Source organism: Pipistrellus kuhlii, unplaced genomic scaffold, assembly GCF_014108245.1.
Source record: "Pipistrellus kuhlii isolate mPipKuh1 unplaced genomic scaffold, mPipKuh1.p scaffold_m20_p_32, whole genome shotgun sequence".
Lineage (NCBI taxonomy): Eukaryota > Metazoa > Chordata > Mammalia > Chiroptera > Vespertilionidae > Pipistrellus > Pipistrellus kuhlii.
Window position 1 is genome coordinate 1,066,214 of NW_023425532.1, and position 17,588 is coordinate 1,083,801.

The following is a 17,588-nucleotide window of genomic DNA, read 5'->3' on the forward strand; positions in this document are numbered from 1 at the left end:
TATCCTGGTTCAGTGCTGAGCCACTGCCCACACATGGGTATTTCCGGAAACCAGGACAGCCAGGTCTGATTACTCAGCGTCAGTGAAGGAGGGAGGAGGAGGAGGAAGAGACAGCAGCCAAAAAAAGCTGGAGGCAGAGTGGAGGTGGTGGAGGAGGGGTCAGCACTGGACAGAAATGGAGGAAAGGAGAGGCGACTTGGATGAGGAGTGTGGTAAAGTCAGAGACCCCACAAGGGGTCAGTCAGGTCAGACTGAGGAAGGACACATAGATGAGAAGGAAAGGATTAAAAAAAAAAAAAAAAAAAAAAAAAAAACAGAGGAGAGTCCTGCCAGTAGAAAGGCCTAGAGGTTAGAATTAGCCTGGTATGGCCCAGTTGGCATGGCACAGTGGTTGAGTGTCAACCTATGAACCAGGAGGTCACGGTTCAATTCCCAGTCAGGGCACATACCTGGGTTGTGGGCTTAACCCATCGTAGGGAGCATGCAGGAGGCAACCAATCAATAATTCCCTCTCATCATTGATGTTTCTATCTCTCCCTCTCCCTTCCTCTCCAAAATCAATAAAAATAAATTAAAAATATATTTAAAAACAAATTAGCCTGGTATATGTTATGTCAGGCAGAGGGGTCCTCTGATGGCATCAGGGATTTCTGGGGGGGCTAAATTGTTATCACCCTGTCTCCCACATTCCACCTTCTGCCTGAGAAAAAGAAAACCTACATCCATTGCCAGAAGACATGGGTGACAGCAAATGATGGGACTCCATTCCCAGGAAGTCCCACTCAGGGCCCAACAAGCTTTTCTGAGACCAGCTAAGAGTAACCCACTCTCCTCTCACACAGATCCCAGAGCTCCTCTTTCTGCTTCTTGCCCTACCTATAGTCATTGCCCAACCTCTGGAATCTCATTCATTCAGTGAAAGTTTACCAAGCATTTATTTGTATTGGGCACTGTTCTGGTTTCCCTCAGAGGAAACTGAGCTGACTTAGACATGTCACATGACTTGTCCAAAGTGGAAGTCAGCCCCACTCCAAAGGAACTGAAGGGAGTGCTGGGAGTGGCATGGCATGGGATCACCACTAGGCCCTTAGGATCTCCTCCCAGCCCTCACAGCAGGGGTTTTTCATTTTTAAAACTTGTGTCAATTGAGCCAGTACTGAAATTTGATGAAAGCCCAAATTGGAGACTGGGACTCAGAATATACACTGAGTGGCCAGATTATGATGACCTCTGAAAGCATAATAATCTGGCCAATCAGTGTATATGCTATATAATAAAAGGCTAATGTGAAAATTGTCCCTTCAACCAGGAGTTCGACCAGCAGGCAAGCCGGCCAACCGCCAATGTCCCCTCCCCCTGTTCAGGCTGGCGGGACCCCACCCATGCACGATTTCATGCATCCGGGCCTCTAAAATATATATATACTGAGTGGCCAGATTATTATGCGTTCAGAGAGCATAATAATCTGGCCACTCAGTGTAGAGTGGTTGGGCTGGTGTATTGTGGGAACAGTAAGTCACAGGCAGGAAGTAGAGAGTGAAAAGCTGTTAAAGATGAGGTGGGAGAGGCCACCTGAGGCCAGATGAGGCAGAGCCTTTCACTGCGAGGCCTCAAGCCCTGTGACTTTTCCTAAAAGCAGTGGGGAGCCATGGAAGGGATTTGAGCTGGGTAGTGACATAGTTAACTTTGCATTTTAAATAGATGCTCAGATGACTGTGCTGAAAACAGAAGGGAAGGAAACAAGACCTAAGATGCTAAATTGGCAGGAACAATGGTTGCCTTAGCCAGGGAAGGTGGCAGAAGGGATGGTGAGAAGTGAGTGGATTCCAGAGATGTGTGGGAGGTAAAATGAAGCATTTATTTGGCCATGTGCAACACGCATTACGATGGTTATCTTGTTTCACCAGTGCAACGACCTTTTAAGTATAATTTTAAACATCTTACATGTCCAAAATCATGCAGAATATTAGAGCTGGGATTTAAATTCAAGCAACCAAATGTCAAGACCCGTGCTCTCCCTCCCACCACCCCTGTAAGACAGTAACTGAGAAGTATCCATTACATATTTGTGTGAATTTGAGTGTGTGTGTGTGTGTGTGTGTGTGTGCGCTTAAAAAATAGGTACACATTCAGACGATTCAAAATTCAAAAGGTACAAAAGGATATACAATAAAAAATCCTTCTTCCCTTTGGAGGCAACCAGCATTATCAGATATATTTTATACATGTGAAGGATTCTTTATCTATAAGTTAGTGGCTAAGAGTAACAGATACTAGTACCAGACTTCCTGGGTTCAAATCCTAGTTTTACCATTTACCAGATTAGGAGAATTCTTTCACCTCTCTGCACTCTAGTTTATTCACCTGTAAAATAAATATATCTAGTAGTAGCGCCTGCCTCATGGGTTGCTGTGAGGATTCAAATGAGTGATATAATGAAGCTCTCAGAACAGTGCTTGGCACAGAATAGACAAAATTTTAAATGTTAGCTATTCTCTCTCTCTCTCTCTTTTTTTTTTTTAATATATTTACTTCAGAGAGGGAGAGAGAGGAGGAGAGCAATAGAAACATCAATAATGAGAGAGAATCATTGATCAGCTGCCTCCTGCACTTCCTACACTGTGGATCAAGCCTGCAACCTGGGCATGTGCCCTGACCAGAAATCAAACCATGACTTCCTGTTTCTTTTCTTTTTTTTTTAAATATATTTTATTGATTTTTTACAGAGAGGAAGAGAGAGGGTTAGAGAGTTAGAAACATCGATGAGAGATAAACATTGATCAGCTGCTTCCTGCACACCTCCTACTGGGGATGTGCCCTTAATGAAGGTACATGTCCTTGACCGGAATCGAACCCGGGACCTTTCAGTCCACAGGCCAATGCTCTATCCACTGAGCCAAACTGGTTAGGGCTTTGACCTCCTGTTTCATAGGTTGATGTTCAACCACTGAGCAATGCTATCCAGACAGTTGTTTTCTTTTCTTTTTTTTTTTAAATCAATCTTTATTGTTCATATTGTTACAAAGGTTCCTCATTTCTTCCCCCCTCCACCAGGGTCCCACCCCACCCTCCGCCCCCTCCCCATCCCCCATTGTCCTCATTTATAGGTGCAGTTTATGTTCAGTCTCTTCCTCCCTCCCTTTCCCCGATAGTAAATTTCTGTTCAGATAGTAAATCAGTTACTTAGCATTTTCTCATATCAATAATACCACCACATGCCCAATGATACATTTCACACAAAAGACATTTCCAAATAGGTCAACCAGCCTCATCCAGGCCCCACCCAAGGCACTCACAGATCAACACCCCAGCCCTATACTAACTCAACACATCCAGATCTAAGCCTTCATCACTTGATTCAGCAGACCCTCAAGTTCCCACAAAAGTTTCCAGCCATGTCTGAGAGGCAGCCGTGGGGCAGGGGCAGGCAAGAAGTGAGCTGTTCTGGGCCTGGCTGCTCCGGGCCTGGCCTCTGTTGCTCTGGTTCGTTCCACAACCAGCTGCTCCGGGTCTGGTCACCGCTGCTCCCGACCAAGTTGCTCTGGACCTGGCTGCTGCTGCTCCGGGCCTGGCAGCACCTGACCCGGCTGCTCTGGGCCTGGCCGCTCCCAGCCTGGCAGCTGCTGCTCCGGGCCTGGCCGCACCAGACCCGGCTGCTCCAGGCCTGGCCGCAGACAGTTGTTTTCTTTATAATTATGATATAATCCTTCCCTTCTCTTTGTACACAATCTCCACACAGTTTGGCATGTTGCATGCCTCAACTAAATATCTCGGCAACCATCCCATATCTCCACATTAAGGGGTTTTTTTGTCTTGTTTTGTATTATTATTATTATTATTATTATTATTATTATTTAATCCTTACCGAGGATATTTTCCATTGATTTTTAGAGAGTGGAAGAGATAGAAAAAGATAGAGAGAAATATTGATGTGAGAGAAATACATCGATTGGTTGCCTCCTACATGTGCTCCAACCAGGGCTGGGGAGGAGCCTGCAACCAAGGTACATGCCCTTGACCAGAATGGAACCTAAAAGCCTTCAATCCAAAGGCCAACACTCTATCCACTGAGCCAAATCAGCTAGGGCTCCATATCGTTGTTTTTTATTGATTTGAGAGAGAGAGAGGAAGTGAGAGAAACACTGATTTGTTGGTCCACTCATTTATGCCTTCATTGGCTAATTCTTGTGTGTGCCCTGACCAGGGATGGAACTAGCAATCTTGCCATAGGGATGATGCTCTAACCCACTGAGCTACCCAGCCAAGGCCCATATCTCTACACTGTTAATGATAGTTGTATAGTACTCCATTTTGTAGTTGTATCAGAGTTTATTTGAATGGGCCACCAATAGTGAGCACTTTGGGAGTGTCCACTCCTATTATAAACAGTGCTGCAATATATCACCTTATACACACATCTTTTAGCACATATACGAATCTATCTGTGTAAATTCCTATAAGTATAAATGCTGAGCCAAACAGTGTAAGGATTTGTTAGTTTGATAGATTTTGCCAAGTTACCCTCCCTCTCCAGAGGTTATGCCAACTTAACTTCCACTATCAACCGATGAGAATGTCTGTTTCTGGGCAACCTGCCAATATTGAGCATTACTGAACTTGTTTATATTCACCTCCCTCAAAGATGAAAAACAGTATCTTAGGAGTTTTTATAGGTATTTCTTTTGTATGAGTGAGGTTGAGCATGTTAAATTCCAACTGTATTTGTCCATTGGATGTTGTTACATGACACTCACCATTGCCTTTGGTGGGCCTAGTGTTAGTATCACGAAGGAGGGGTAGTCCAATTAAGAGTGGGCTGGGGGCCGAAACCAGTTTGGCTCAGTGGATAGAGCATCGGCCTGCAGACTGAAGGGTCCCAGGTTTGATTCCGGTCAAGGGCATGCATCTTGGTTGTGGGCACATCCCCGGGGGGGGGGGGGGGGGGGGGGGGGGGGGGGCAGGGGGCGGCTGATCGGTGTTTCTCTCTCATCGATGTTTCTAGCTCTCTATCTCTATCCTTCTCCCTTCCACTCTGTAAAAAATCAATAAAATATATATTTTTTTTTAAAAAAAGAGCAGGCTGGGGAATAGACAGGACATTAAGTGTAGGCAAGAATTTTAAGAGGATGAGAGAAATAGGGAAGATGGTTGGAAGGGGGAGGGGTTTTAAGATGTGCTTAAAATGCAGATGAGAAGAAACCCTCAAGACCTTGAACTATGTTTCAATTTCAGGGACTTTGAGCACTGCCAATTACTAGCTGGACAACCTTGTGCAAATCACGTCACCTCTCTGGGGCTCATTCTCAGCTGTAAAAATGGAGCTAATAGTCCCTACCACATACATAGGGCTGTTGTCAGGATTAAATGAGTGAACACATTTAACAAACTCAATAAAGGGCCTGGTAAAATGTGATACTGCAGGACCTAACGGTCCCTCCTCTCCCCAGACCTCTACCTGTGTTTTCAGACATAGATCTTCCTTGAGCATTCACAGGGTTCCAGCCTTGGGGCTGGAATGGCCGCCAGCTTCTTCAGCTTGGCTGATATGCGCAAGCGCAGGTGGCCAATGAGGTGGGGGCACGAGGGGAGGAGCTGTAGCTGTCTGGGCTGTTCTGACGATTGCGCGTACCCCCTCCCCCGCTGTACCCGCCCTTGCTAGCAAGCTCCTCCCGCCCCCTGCATTGCTGAAGCTGCTGCTGGCCGACATGGACGTGGTGAATCAGGTACGCGTTCCAGCACCGCGGACAGAGCCCGCGGCAGCTGGACCTCCCCAGCCTGGGTTGCAGAGGATCCACCGACTTTGAGAGGTGGTGCCCAGGGTCCTGGCAGCAGACACCCAGCCCCCGCCGCTGGGACTGGGGTCTGCAGCAGACGAGGGGAAGGAGAGGGAGGGGGAGAAAAGGAGTGCGCCCTTTGCCGCAGTGAGGGCTGTCCTCACTGCCGCAGCGGGGGGCAACCACCAGGTTCCTTCCAGGAAGAAAACGGAGTCTTGGGGCTAGGGTACAACAAGGGGGAGGGGAGGGGAGAGGAGAAGGAAGATGGGGGTGCTGCGGATGAGCCAGGAAATACAGCGACAGAAGGCGTGAGGGCGGGGGATGGGGGGAGGGCTGACAGCTGCCCCTCCCAAACAGAGACGTTACCCCGGTAGAGAACCACTCCTTCCCCCAGACCAGACCAAGGAGGTCAATCTGGTTTTGCCTGTCCAAAAACCCTAGTCTCCCGCTCCCCCCGCCCCCCCAATATATCCAGTGAAGCCATGTCCCAGCCCTCCCCCATCTTAACCAGCCTAGACCCTTTGCCATCTCACTCTTCTTCAACACATTAGAACCTCGCCCCTCTCTAACCAGTACCAACCCCTCCCCATCCACATCACCTCAGACCCCCCCATTACCACCATCTGACTCATGTTTACCGCAGCAGACCCCTCCCCCACCCTAGCCAACCTAGCTCGCTCGCGCTCTCTCTCTCTCTCTCTCTCTCTCGCTCTCGCTCTCGCTCTCGCTCTCGCTCTCACTCTCTCTCTCTATGACTCACCTTCACCACTAAGGACCCCCTCCTCCACTCTAACGAACCCCGACTCTTTCCTCACTCGCTCCACCCTATCCCTTTCTCCATCTGCATCACCTTTACCATTTCAGACCTTCTCCCCTCCCCTAACTCATCCTGACTTTACGCCATCTTCCTCACCCAACCATCTATCTCCCCATCTCCCCAGGATCTTCTCTCAGAGAAGGTGTGCCCACACTGTCCCTGAAGTGTCACTTTCTCCTTCTCACCCCCTCTCCAAACGAATGTCCTCAATCCCTCTTGGAGGTCACATGCCCTATCCCCAGGGGTCATCACCTGATGGCACCCCTCACCTCCCTCTCCATTCCCAACAACCCCATTCCCTCCCCACCATTTCTCTCCTCAGCTGGTGGCCGGGGGCCAGTTCCAGGTGGTCAAGGAGCCCCTTGGCTTTGTGAAAGTGCTGCAATGGGTGAGTCTGGGCTATGGGGAGAGAGAGGGAGGCAGGTAGTGGGATATGGAAGAGCAGGAGTGCAGTTGGGGTGGGGAGCAACAATGAGTGGTTGGATTGGGGGTAGGAGGGGATAGTGGTATTGTACTCCAGGGTAAAATCCCTGGGGCTTGAGGCCAGAGAAGGGGTGGGCTGTGAAGTGATGTCACACAGGCCAAGGGTCCCCCCCCGTTGTGAAGTGAAAGACTGTGACGTCCTATCTCCTCTCCTGAGGTGAGAGAGAGGCAGGGGAGGTGGAGCTTAAAGCCGGTTGCTGTGGGAGAGATGCAAAGCCAAGAGAAAACCAGAGACAGTGAAAAAAAAAAAGATAATGAGAGATAAGGAATGATGGCGCTAGAGACTGAAATTCTGAGGGGGGGAAAAAGAGATACAGAGAGAGGAAACAAACAGAGACAGAAAAGAGACAGAGAAAGATGCACAGAGAACAGAGATGCAAAGAGAAATAGACACAAGAAGAAAGGCGGAGACTGAAAATGGGGTGGGGGAGAGAAAGAGACAGAGAAAGAGAGACAGAGAAAGGAGAAAAAGAGAGGCTAATACATAGAGAAAGAGAGGCACAAGGGAGACAGAGAACACTATACAGAGACTGAGTGAGAGACAGCAGGGAGAGAGACTGAGAAACAGAAAGACATAGAGAGAGACATGCATTCATGCACAGAGAAGGGGGAAGACAGAGACAGAGATACTGGAGAGGCAGAGAAACAGAGATACAAAAAGACATCTGAGAAAGACAAAAACACATAAAGAGATACCGAGAGAAATAGAGACGGACAGAAATAGAGACGAAGAGAACAGAGACAGATAGAAATACAGAGAGAGACATAGAAATAGAGAAACTGAGACAAGAGAGAGAGAGAAGGAGGGGGTCAGAGCATTGAGAGGTACAGGCAGAGACATCAGGAGAAAGACAGGAAGAGACAGCCACATCCCTCTAATCAGCTTGTCCTTGGGTCTGATGAGCCCTGATTAGGGGGTGGGGGCGGGGACTGGTCCATCTGCTGTTGCCTGTGCTAGGCCCTGATCTGTCCAGATGAGGGCACCCCCTTCCCAGGTGCACACAGGCTCACCATGGTTCTCCCCTTCCCTGCTGCCCAAGGTCTTTGCCATCTTCGCCTTTGCCACATGCGGCAGTTACAGTGGGGAGCTCCAGCTGAGTGTGGATTGTGCCAACAAGACCCACAGTCTCCTCAACATCGAGGTTGAATTTGAGTACCCCTTCAGGTATGCCTCCACCCTAGCCCACCCCTGGGACTCCAACAGACCTGGGAGAGGATGAGGGTGGGGTGGGACCTGCCAACATCTCCTCCCTAGTGGCTCCTGCCCAGACCTTACCTCAGGACACTGTACCCGGTCAGGTCACTGCGCATACACTGAGCACCTACCTTGTGCCAGGAACTGCTCTAGGCCTCTATGACATGTGGTGAGCAAGAACAGACACAGGCTTCTCTGCCTGTGCAGTAGCCTCCTCTCGTCCCACTGCTTCACTAATTAACTGTCACTTAAAAAAAAACATAAAAGACGGGCATAGGCTGTTGCCCTCTGATTCTGCTCGAGTGAAAGGGAGCAGGAGATGGGCAATAAAAAAAGGTTCAAAAGCAAAAATATCTATAGCCTTCACATGTATGTACTCAACTAATGTTAGCTGCTATTCATTCCCATTCATTCATTCCATACATATGTTTCTGAGAATCTGATCTATGCCAGGTCCTGATCAAAGTGCCGGGGACATAACAGTGAACAAAACAGACCAAGCTCCCTACGCTCAGGGAGCCAATAGTATAACAAATTAATTAATAAAGAGAATAATTGCAGATTGGGAGAAATTCAAGGAAAGGGTCCTCATGCAGGATTTTAGAATAGAGAATAATGAGGGGGTGCTGTTTAGCTCCAGGGAATGATTTAACGCCAAGAACCAATTCTGATATTTATTGAGCTCAAGGAAATGTTTACCTCCTGACTGGCAGGGAGACAGAGACCCAGAGGAACAATTTCAATAGAGCTTCAGAGGCTCCTCCACTACTTGGACAAATCACGTAACTGCTCTGGATCTCAATTTCCTCATCTATAAAATGGGATAATAATCACAGGATTATGATGAATATTAAATGAATTAATACTTAGAAAGTGTTTAGCACAGTGCCAGGCACACAATCAGCACTCCATATGTATTTGCTAACATAACAAAAATAAATAAGTTCAAGGGACTCAGGAAAGAGGTCATTAATCGAGTTGGAAATTGGAGGGTGGTGAACACTTAAATGGAGGCTCATGCGATCACCCAGGGTGAGAGGACAGAAAAGACTAGCACAGGCCCTGATCAATGGTGGAAAGAAAAGGAAGTGCCAGGGAGGCGTGGCCTGAGACGCTGGGGAGCAACCAAGGATCCAACAGTTCACAGAAGCCAAGGAAGAAAGTTTGGGAAAGGAGGGGGAGTTGGCAGCGTGGGATAGGCCCTTTGAGAAGTCAACCACAAAAATCTGCATTCACTCCCCCAACACCTCCCATGCCTAGGACCTCGGGTCCTGAGGATCTGCCCTTTACTCACAAGTCTCCCAGGCAAAATCCTGTGCCATGGGTCCCCCTGACCAACTCACCACCATCCTTGGCCTTTCATACCTCCCCAAGGGCCTTTCATTCCCCCCTTGGCCATCCCCACTCTCAAACCAGCATACCGGAAACCCAGCAACCCGAACCCAGATTTAACTCTTGCTCCCAACATCTAGCAGCTGCACCATCTTGAGCAAGTGACTTAACCTTGCTGAGCCTCTGTTTGTTCATCTGTAAAATGGGTATAATAATGCCTGTTTTAGCGAACGGCAGGAGGAGGATCATTAGATGAGGCATTTATGCAAAATAGTAGGGGATCAATAAGTGTAAGCCTTGGTACCTTTGCTACACAAGGACACTGGCACAATTGACTCAGTCTCAGGACCCTGCATCCCAATCTGAAGTGAGAGCTCTGTGACCTCACCACCACACACATTTCTCCCTATGACCCCCTCCTCCATCACACCACAAGCAAGGCCTTGTTCCTCTGGGTCTCATTCCTTAGCCTCATACCCTCCCACTCAGCCCCTCCCTCCCTCAAATGCACACATCATGTTCCAGGGTCCCTTCTACCCTCCTATCAGTCTGTCCCTTCCTATTTTGCAGTCTCTGAAGAAATGTATACATTTCTTTCCCTTGGGGACCTGAAGTAGGATGGAGAGAAGAATCAATATGCTGTAGGGGGGAAATAAATGGTTCAGATCACAACTCTGCCATCCCCTCGCCAGCTGTGTGACTTTAGTTAAGTTAATGTACTACACTGAGCCTCTGTACATCTCATCAAATAGACATTGTTGAGCACTTAGTATGTGATGGTTTCAGGTCCTGGAGTCACAGCAGTGAACAACACAAAGGGATAAGCCAAGACTTCTTGTAATTACAGAAAAGAAAAAAAGAGAGAAAAATGGTATGTCAGTTGGGGTATCACCGCTACAGTGAAAAACATGGAGCAAAGAAGGTGGCTAAGGAGTGCTGGGAGGGAAGAGTTGAATTTAATTTTAAATAGTAAGATGAGGGAAGGATTCACTGAGCAGGGCTTGAAGAGATGAAGGGAGTAAGACATAAAGCTATCTAGAAGAGCATTCCAGTGCAAAGATCCTGGAACGGGAGGGTGCTGTGAATGTTCTATGAGTAACCAAGTGGCCAAGGTGTCTCTGTTAAAATGAGAGCTGAATAAAGCTTATCTTACGGGATGCTATGAGCAACCAATGAAATGTGACTGGTACACAGTAGGTGCTCTGTGAATGGTTATATCCTCCTCCTCTGGGGACCTTGTCATTAGCAGGGACTCATGACTAGGCAGGGGGGGCGGGGACAGGATTTTTAAAGTCTGGGCCACACCTGCTCCCTCTCTCTGCAGGCTGCACCAAGTGTACTTTGATGCACCTGACTGCAGAGGGGGCACCTCCAAAGTCTTCTTACTGGGGGACTACTCCTCATCGGCGGAATTCTTTGTCACCGTGGCCGTGTTTGCCTTCCTCTACTCAATGGGGGCTCTGGCGACCTACATCTTTATGCAGAACAAGTACCGAGAAAACAACAAAGGGCCTGTGCTGGTGAGCCCCCGCATCCACTTGTATGCAGGAGCCGGGGGACACAGAGCCTCGGGAGCCAGTCATGTTCATGGGTCACACCAAATCCCAGACATGCTCACATGCAAACAGCCACCATCACAGCCACACATGCGACTGCTGCTGGTGCTGAACACTAAATCACAGAGTGACAGAAACACATTCACAGCCCACACAGCATCCCACACAACCACACAGCCTAGGTCAAAGGAAGGAGCACAGAGGTTCACTGTGACAGGCGTGCTTGTGACCCGACACCCTGATTCCTACACATCTGTACTCATGTACCCTCATCCAAGACACAAAATGACACACATCCCCACATTCAGACAAAAGTGGACACAGTACTTTTCACAGATTCGACCACCATCCTCCAGAATTCCCCCACCCACATATCAACAATCACACTCCCACATCCTCTGTGCCACCCACACGCCCAAGCTAGGAGGGCCACCTTCAGGTGAGTGCTGGGGGAAAGGCAGAGGAGAAGACCTCTTCGGGGGGACCCCCTCTCCCAAGAAAGCCTGTGATCTGAGGAGGCCCCACAACCCAGCATGAAGCAGCCCACTTACCAGTGTCCTCTTCCTCTCCCCTGCCCATCCTAGGACTTCCTGGCCACGGCGGTGTTTGCCTTCATGTGGCTGGTTTGCTCATCGGCATGGGCCAAGGGGCTGTCAGACGTGAAGATGGCCACGGACCCGGAAACCATTATCAAGGGGATACCTAGCTGCCACCAGAAGGAGAATACATGCAAGGAGATAAGAGACCCTGTGACCTCTGGCCTCAACACCTCCGTGGTGAGCCCCGGGAAGCTGGCTAAGCTGGCTGGGGAGGGAGGCTAGGTCACTTATAGTCTGGCATGGGATGTGGTGGAGAGAGAGAATAAGAGAATTCAGAAACCCAGAGAAGGCATACGGACAACAGAGCCTTGAAGTATTAGATAGCAATTGTAACTATGGTGACACCACAAACTGTCCTCAAGAGGGGAACATGAGATCTTCTGTACAAGTTTGGGAGACCTGGATCTCAGCCCCAGCCTCGTTATGTAAAATCTCCAGCAACTCCGTTCCCTTTGGAACCTTTTTTCTTAAAAAAAAAAAAAATGTATTTATTGATTTCAGAGAGGAAGGCAGAGGGAGAGAGAGAGACATCAATGATGAGAGAGAATCATTGGCTGCCTCCTACACGTCCCACACTAGGGGTTGAGCCTGCAACCTGAGCATATGCCCTGACAAGGAATCCAACCATGACCTCCTGGTTCCTAGGTCCACGCTCAACCACTGAGCCATGCTGGCTGGGCAACATGTATTTGTTTTAATATAAAAATATGTTTACATACTTTATAGATGTGTAGTTATACATATATTTGTGTATACATATATATGAGCACTTACTCATCTATTAGTGGTACATTTACATATTTGATTGAAGTTTATGCTTAATATTTTATATATCACAAATTTAGATCTTACTATATTTTATACATATACTAGAGGCCTGATGCACCAAAATTCGTGCAAAAATAGGCCTTCCTTCCCTCAGCTGCTGGCACCCAGACAGGGCTTCTGTCACAGCCCTGGCTTCGTCCAGAAGATCGGCCAGTCTAATTAGCATATTATGCTTTTATTATTATAGGTTATTATAGATAAACATGCATATGTAACAGGTAAATGTACAAATATATAAACAAATGTATGCAATATTACTAGATTCCCAACACCCCAGGAATCTGAATTCTTTTTTTTTTTTTACAGAGAGGAAGGGAGAGAGATAGAGAGCTAGAAACGTCGATGAGAGAGAAACATTGACTAGCTGCCTCTTGCACACCCCCTACCGGGGATGTGCCCGCAACCAACGTACATGCCCCTGAACGGAATCGAACCCGGGACCCTTCAGTCCGCAGACCGACGCTCTACCACTGAGCCAAACCAGTTTCGCTGAATTCTTTTTTAAATATATTTTTATTGATTGCAGAGAGGAAGGGAGAGAGAGAGAGAGAGAGAGAGAGAGAGAGAGAGAGAGAGAGAGAGAAACATCAATGAGAGAGACTCATTGATTGGCTGCCTCCTGCACACACCCCCACTGGGGATTCAGCCCCGTAACCGGGCATATGCCCTGACTGGGAATTGAACCATGACCTCCTGGTTCATAGGTCGATGCCCAACCACTGAGCCATGCTGGCGGGCCCAGGAATCTGAATTCTAACACACCCTACTCTCCCCACCCCCAAGGTGGTTTTTCTGCACGTTGACGTTCATGGGCTGGGAGTCGGTGGTCTGGGTTTCTGAAACCACCATCCTTCAGAAGCCCGAGGATCCATGCCTGAAGCGCACTGCCTCGAAGTTATCTGGGGCCTCTGAGGCAACGGGAGTGTGACGACAACCTGGCTTTATCTCTCCGCAGGTGTTCGGCTTCCTGAACCTGGTGCTCTGGTTCGGCAACCTGTGGTTTGTGTTCAAGGAGACTGGCTGGTCCGCCCCATTCCTACGCGCACCTCCTGGTGCCCCCGAGAAGCAACCGGCGCCCGGGGACGCCTATGGCGAGGCCGGCTATGGGCAGGGCCCTGGCGGGTACGGGCCCCAGGATACTTACGGGCCTCAGGGCGGCTACCAGCCCGACTACGGGCAGCCCGCTGGAGGCACCGTTGGTGGCTATGGGCCTCAGGGCGACTACGGGCAGCAAGGCTACCCTCAGGGTGCGCCCACCTCCTTCTCCAATCAGATGTAGTCTGGTGAGTGACGGGCGGGCGGGGCGACCAAGGGGGGGTACCTGAAAGGAGATGGGCGGGTCAGTGAACCAATAAGAGTCCGTAGTAAATGGTACGTGAGACGCAGGCCAGACTAATGAGGGTGGGACTTACAAGCGAAGAGAGAAAACCTATCCAATGAATGGAAAGGAGGAGAGTGATGCTTGAAGATGGGAAGAATGAAGAGCCAATGGGAGAGGTAGAAGTGAAGCTCCGAGGGAAGGGAGGGGACAGAGAAACAGGCAGAGCAACCAAAGAAAGTAGGGAATAGCAGAGGGACTAGCGTAGTGGAGAATTAGCGGAGCATAGGAACCAATCAGAGAAAAGGAATTGGTCATAGAAATTATTGATAAGGCCAAAAATGATGAGAGTAAACTGGCTGGAATCATGATGGAAGGAGGTGATTCATTCTGCCACCTCTCCCCAACTCTTCAGGTGGGGGAGGTGGTGTGGAATTTCAAAAAAGAAAAAAAAGGGGGTGGAGTGGGGTCATTGAAGAAGGTTTGCTGGCCTTCTTGCCCGATCTGAAAAGAAAAGTGAGATTTCCCGCATACATGAAGTGGGAAGAAGGAGAGAAGAGGCAGGGTGGGTGTGATGAGAGGGGAAAGTCAAGGAGGTGGCAACACGTGGATGGAGGTAGCTTCTGGCACTTGGCCAGAATGGAAAGGGCAGGAAGCAGTTTCTTATGCATCCCACATCTAATTCATCAAAAAATCTTGTTGGCTCTACCTTCAAAATATAATTTATAATCTTCCCACTACTGACTGTCATCTCCCCCAGACATCTTACCTATCCACCCCCATTCCCATTCTGTTCTATTCACAGCATTGGAAGAGATCCCATTCAATCTTAAGTCAGGCCACCTTCCTCATGTGCTCAGATAACTATTTTATTTTAAATGTATTTTTATTGATTTCAGAGAGGAAGGGAGAGGGAGAGAGAGTTAGAAACATCAATGATGAAAGAGAATCATTGATCAGCTGCTTCCTGTATGCCCCTACTGGGGATCAAGCCTGAAACCTAGGCATGTGGCATTGATTGGAATCAAACCCAGGACCCTTCAGTCCATAGGTTGACACCCTATTCACTGAGCCAAACCAGCTAGGGCTATACTAGATAACTTTATACATTACCAGAGGCCTGATGCACAAAATTTGTGCACTTGGGGGGGGGGGGTCCCCTCAGTCCAGCCTGCACCCTCTCGCAGTCCCAGAGCCCTCAGGGGATGTCCAACTGATGGCCTAGGCCCCATGGGACCAGGCCTAAGCTGGCAGTTGGACATCCTTAGCGCTGCTGTGGAGGCAGGAGAGGCTCCCACCACCGTCGCTGCACTCACCAGCCATGAACCCAGCTTCTGGCTGAGTGGCACACCCCTGTGGGAGCGCACTGACCACCAGGGGGCAGCTCCTGTGTTGAGTGTCTGCCCCCTGGTTGGCAGTGCGCATCATAGCGACCAGTCGTTATGCATTTCGGTCTATTTGCATATTAGCCTTTTATTATTTAGGATGTTTATTGTTTGAAGTCTGTCTCCCCTGCTACAATGTAAGTTCCACAAAGATGAGAATCTTGGTTGGGTTCAATATAGATTATAACCAATATAGATTATAACAGTTCCCATTAATGAACATCTTTGGGTTAGGGGAATGAGAATCACAATTTCTTTGGTACCTTACCTAGTAGGGAAAAATATACCTTCCCAGTAGGAGCAGCAGGATGAAACTGACTGCAGGACTCTGAGTGAAAGAAAAAGGAAGAAAAGGCATGTCAGACAGATGGTAAAGCCAGGGTGAAGGCATACCAGCCCAGCCCCTCCTGAAGGGCACCACCTATGTCTGGACCCCTTCTCCTTTCTGTGTCTTTTGTCTCCACAGGTCAGTGCAGCCCAGGAGGACCCCATGGGTTGGCAAGAGCTCAGGAGAAGGCCTGCCCTCCCTGCTCATCCCTACATCCCAGGTCTCCGCCCCTCAAGCTAGGAGACCCTTAACTTTCCTTGCATATATATATATATATATATATATATATATATATATATATATATATGACACATATAGATATCTATTGGTCTGTCTGAGCTCTGCCCCCACTCTGCTCCCCTTATACATTAGGGCCCCAATCTTTAGTGGGCCCCTCTCTTATCCTTAGCCCTTTCCTTGCATCTCTTGGCCCCTCTCCGTTCACTGGCCCTGTGCCCTGAGGTTGACAAGGATTCTGAAAGAGGGACAGGGAAGAGACAGACCTTGGCTGTGTGGGTAGGGTGGGCTTGACTTTAGAGTCTCTCCCTTCTCTCCCTCACCTCCTCCCAACTCTGGCCTTGATTTCTCCAGCAATGTTTGAACAATGGCCAATACAGAAAATTCAACCCTGATTTGGGGGAGAAGGCAGATATTGGAGGGCTTGGGACTCAAGGTGGTTGTGGAGAGCTCTGGGATGGAGGGGACTAGTAAGCAGGGAGGTTGGGTTCCAGACATACTAGAAGTGAAGTCCAAAGGAGAAGGGTGCCCTAGAGCATTTTGTAAAGGAGCTTGGAAGGAGGCTGAGGGTGAGTTTCTACAAAGATCACAGCTTTGAGTGAAGCAGTGGGTGGGCCTTCTGTGTGGTCAGGGCTTGTAGTACGACTTGGTTCTATGGAAGGGGTGTGACTTGGGGGCCTGGGGACAGGGTTTGGAAGAATGCTGAGAGTTCTAGAGGGGGTGTGGCTTAGATTGGGACAAGAGTCTACGCAAGGAGTGTGGCTTGGAACATTCAGGAGATTGAGTTTGACTCTAAAGCAGGAAGGCTGACAGGGTGATTCAGTAATGGGCCACCCTTGGGGTGAGGGGCGTGGCCAGGGTTCTAGATAGGGTGGGCCTTAGAATGGGGCATGCGTGATGGTTTCAGAGGGTACAGCCTGCCCCATCACCCCGCAATGGAACAGTAAAGAATATATGTTTCAAAGTTGGGCAGGTTTGGTAGTGGCTAGGGCCTAAGGGATGTGTTTTGTTAGGGTTGGGGGGCAATATCCCTCACTAAGGCTAGGCCTGAGGGGGCCTAGGGAGAGCTGAGAGGTATGGCTTGAATGGTAAGCGGGGATCCAGAGAAAGGCACCCACACATACCCTTCCTTGCCCACCCCCACGATGGCAGAGTTAGATAATCAGAGGACAGAGCTAATGGCCTGTGGGGCCAGCCTACCCTTCTCCCCTTTTCTCCTACCTCCTCCCTCCCTCCACACCCCACCTGTCCTGGGATGGTTGGAGATCCGGTCTGGAGCCCCTATCCTACACCTTCTGCTGTGTCTGTGATGTCGGTAGTGCCTGTGACAGTGTGTTGCCATTTTGTCTGGCTGTGGCCCTTCTCCTTCCCCTTCAGACCCCCCCCCCTTTTCCCTTGCCCTTCGGTATTGTTTGAAGACTCCCTCCCAGAGGAAGAACACATATGATTCATTATCTTCCCCTAAATAAACTCCTCAAACACCTAGTACTCCTGGCTCAGACTTCTCAGTGTGTCTTTTTTTTTTTTTTTTTTTTTTTTTTTTTATATGATGTTTTGAGTTTAGGGAGAGGAAGGGAAAGGGGGAGACAGAAACATTGAAGAGAGAGGAACCTTGATTAGCTTCCACTGGGGATTGAGTCCACAACCCAGGCATATGCTGATTAGGAATCAAACATGCCACCTCCTGGTACATGGGACAATGCTCAGCCACGCCCACCGGGCCTCAGTGTATCTTA

At 48.9% G+C, this 17,588-nt stretch overlaps 1 protein-coding gene and 1 long non-coding RNA gene across 2 annotated transcripts; both read left to right on the top strand.

The window, feature by feature from the left end:
* The first annotated feature begins 362 nt into the window (after window positions 1–362).
* On the top strand, window positions 363–17,340 carry LOC123651061. Its single transcript, XR_006739524.1, has 2 exons — window positions 363–395; window positions 16,560–17,340. It is a non-coding gene; the product is annotated as an uncharacterized LOC123651061 (long non-coding RNA).
* On the top strand, window positions 5,593–17,340 carry LOC118731822 (synaptophysin). Its single transcript, XM_036460697.2, has 7 exons — window positions 5,593–5,723; window positions 6,914–6,979; window positions 8,115–8,239; window positions 10,926–11,121; window positions 11,742–11,933; window positions 13,540–13,867; window positions 15,754–17,340. The coding sequence occupies exons 1-6, from the start codon at window positions 5,706–5,708 to the stop codon at window positions 13,861–13,863; spliced, it is 921 nt and encodes a 306-aa protein (XP_036316590.1). The 5' UTR covers window positions 5,593–5,705; the 3' UTR covers window positions 13,864–13,867; window positions 15,754–17,340.
* Window positions 17,341–17,588: the final 248 nt, after the last annotated feature.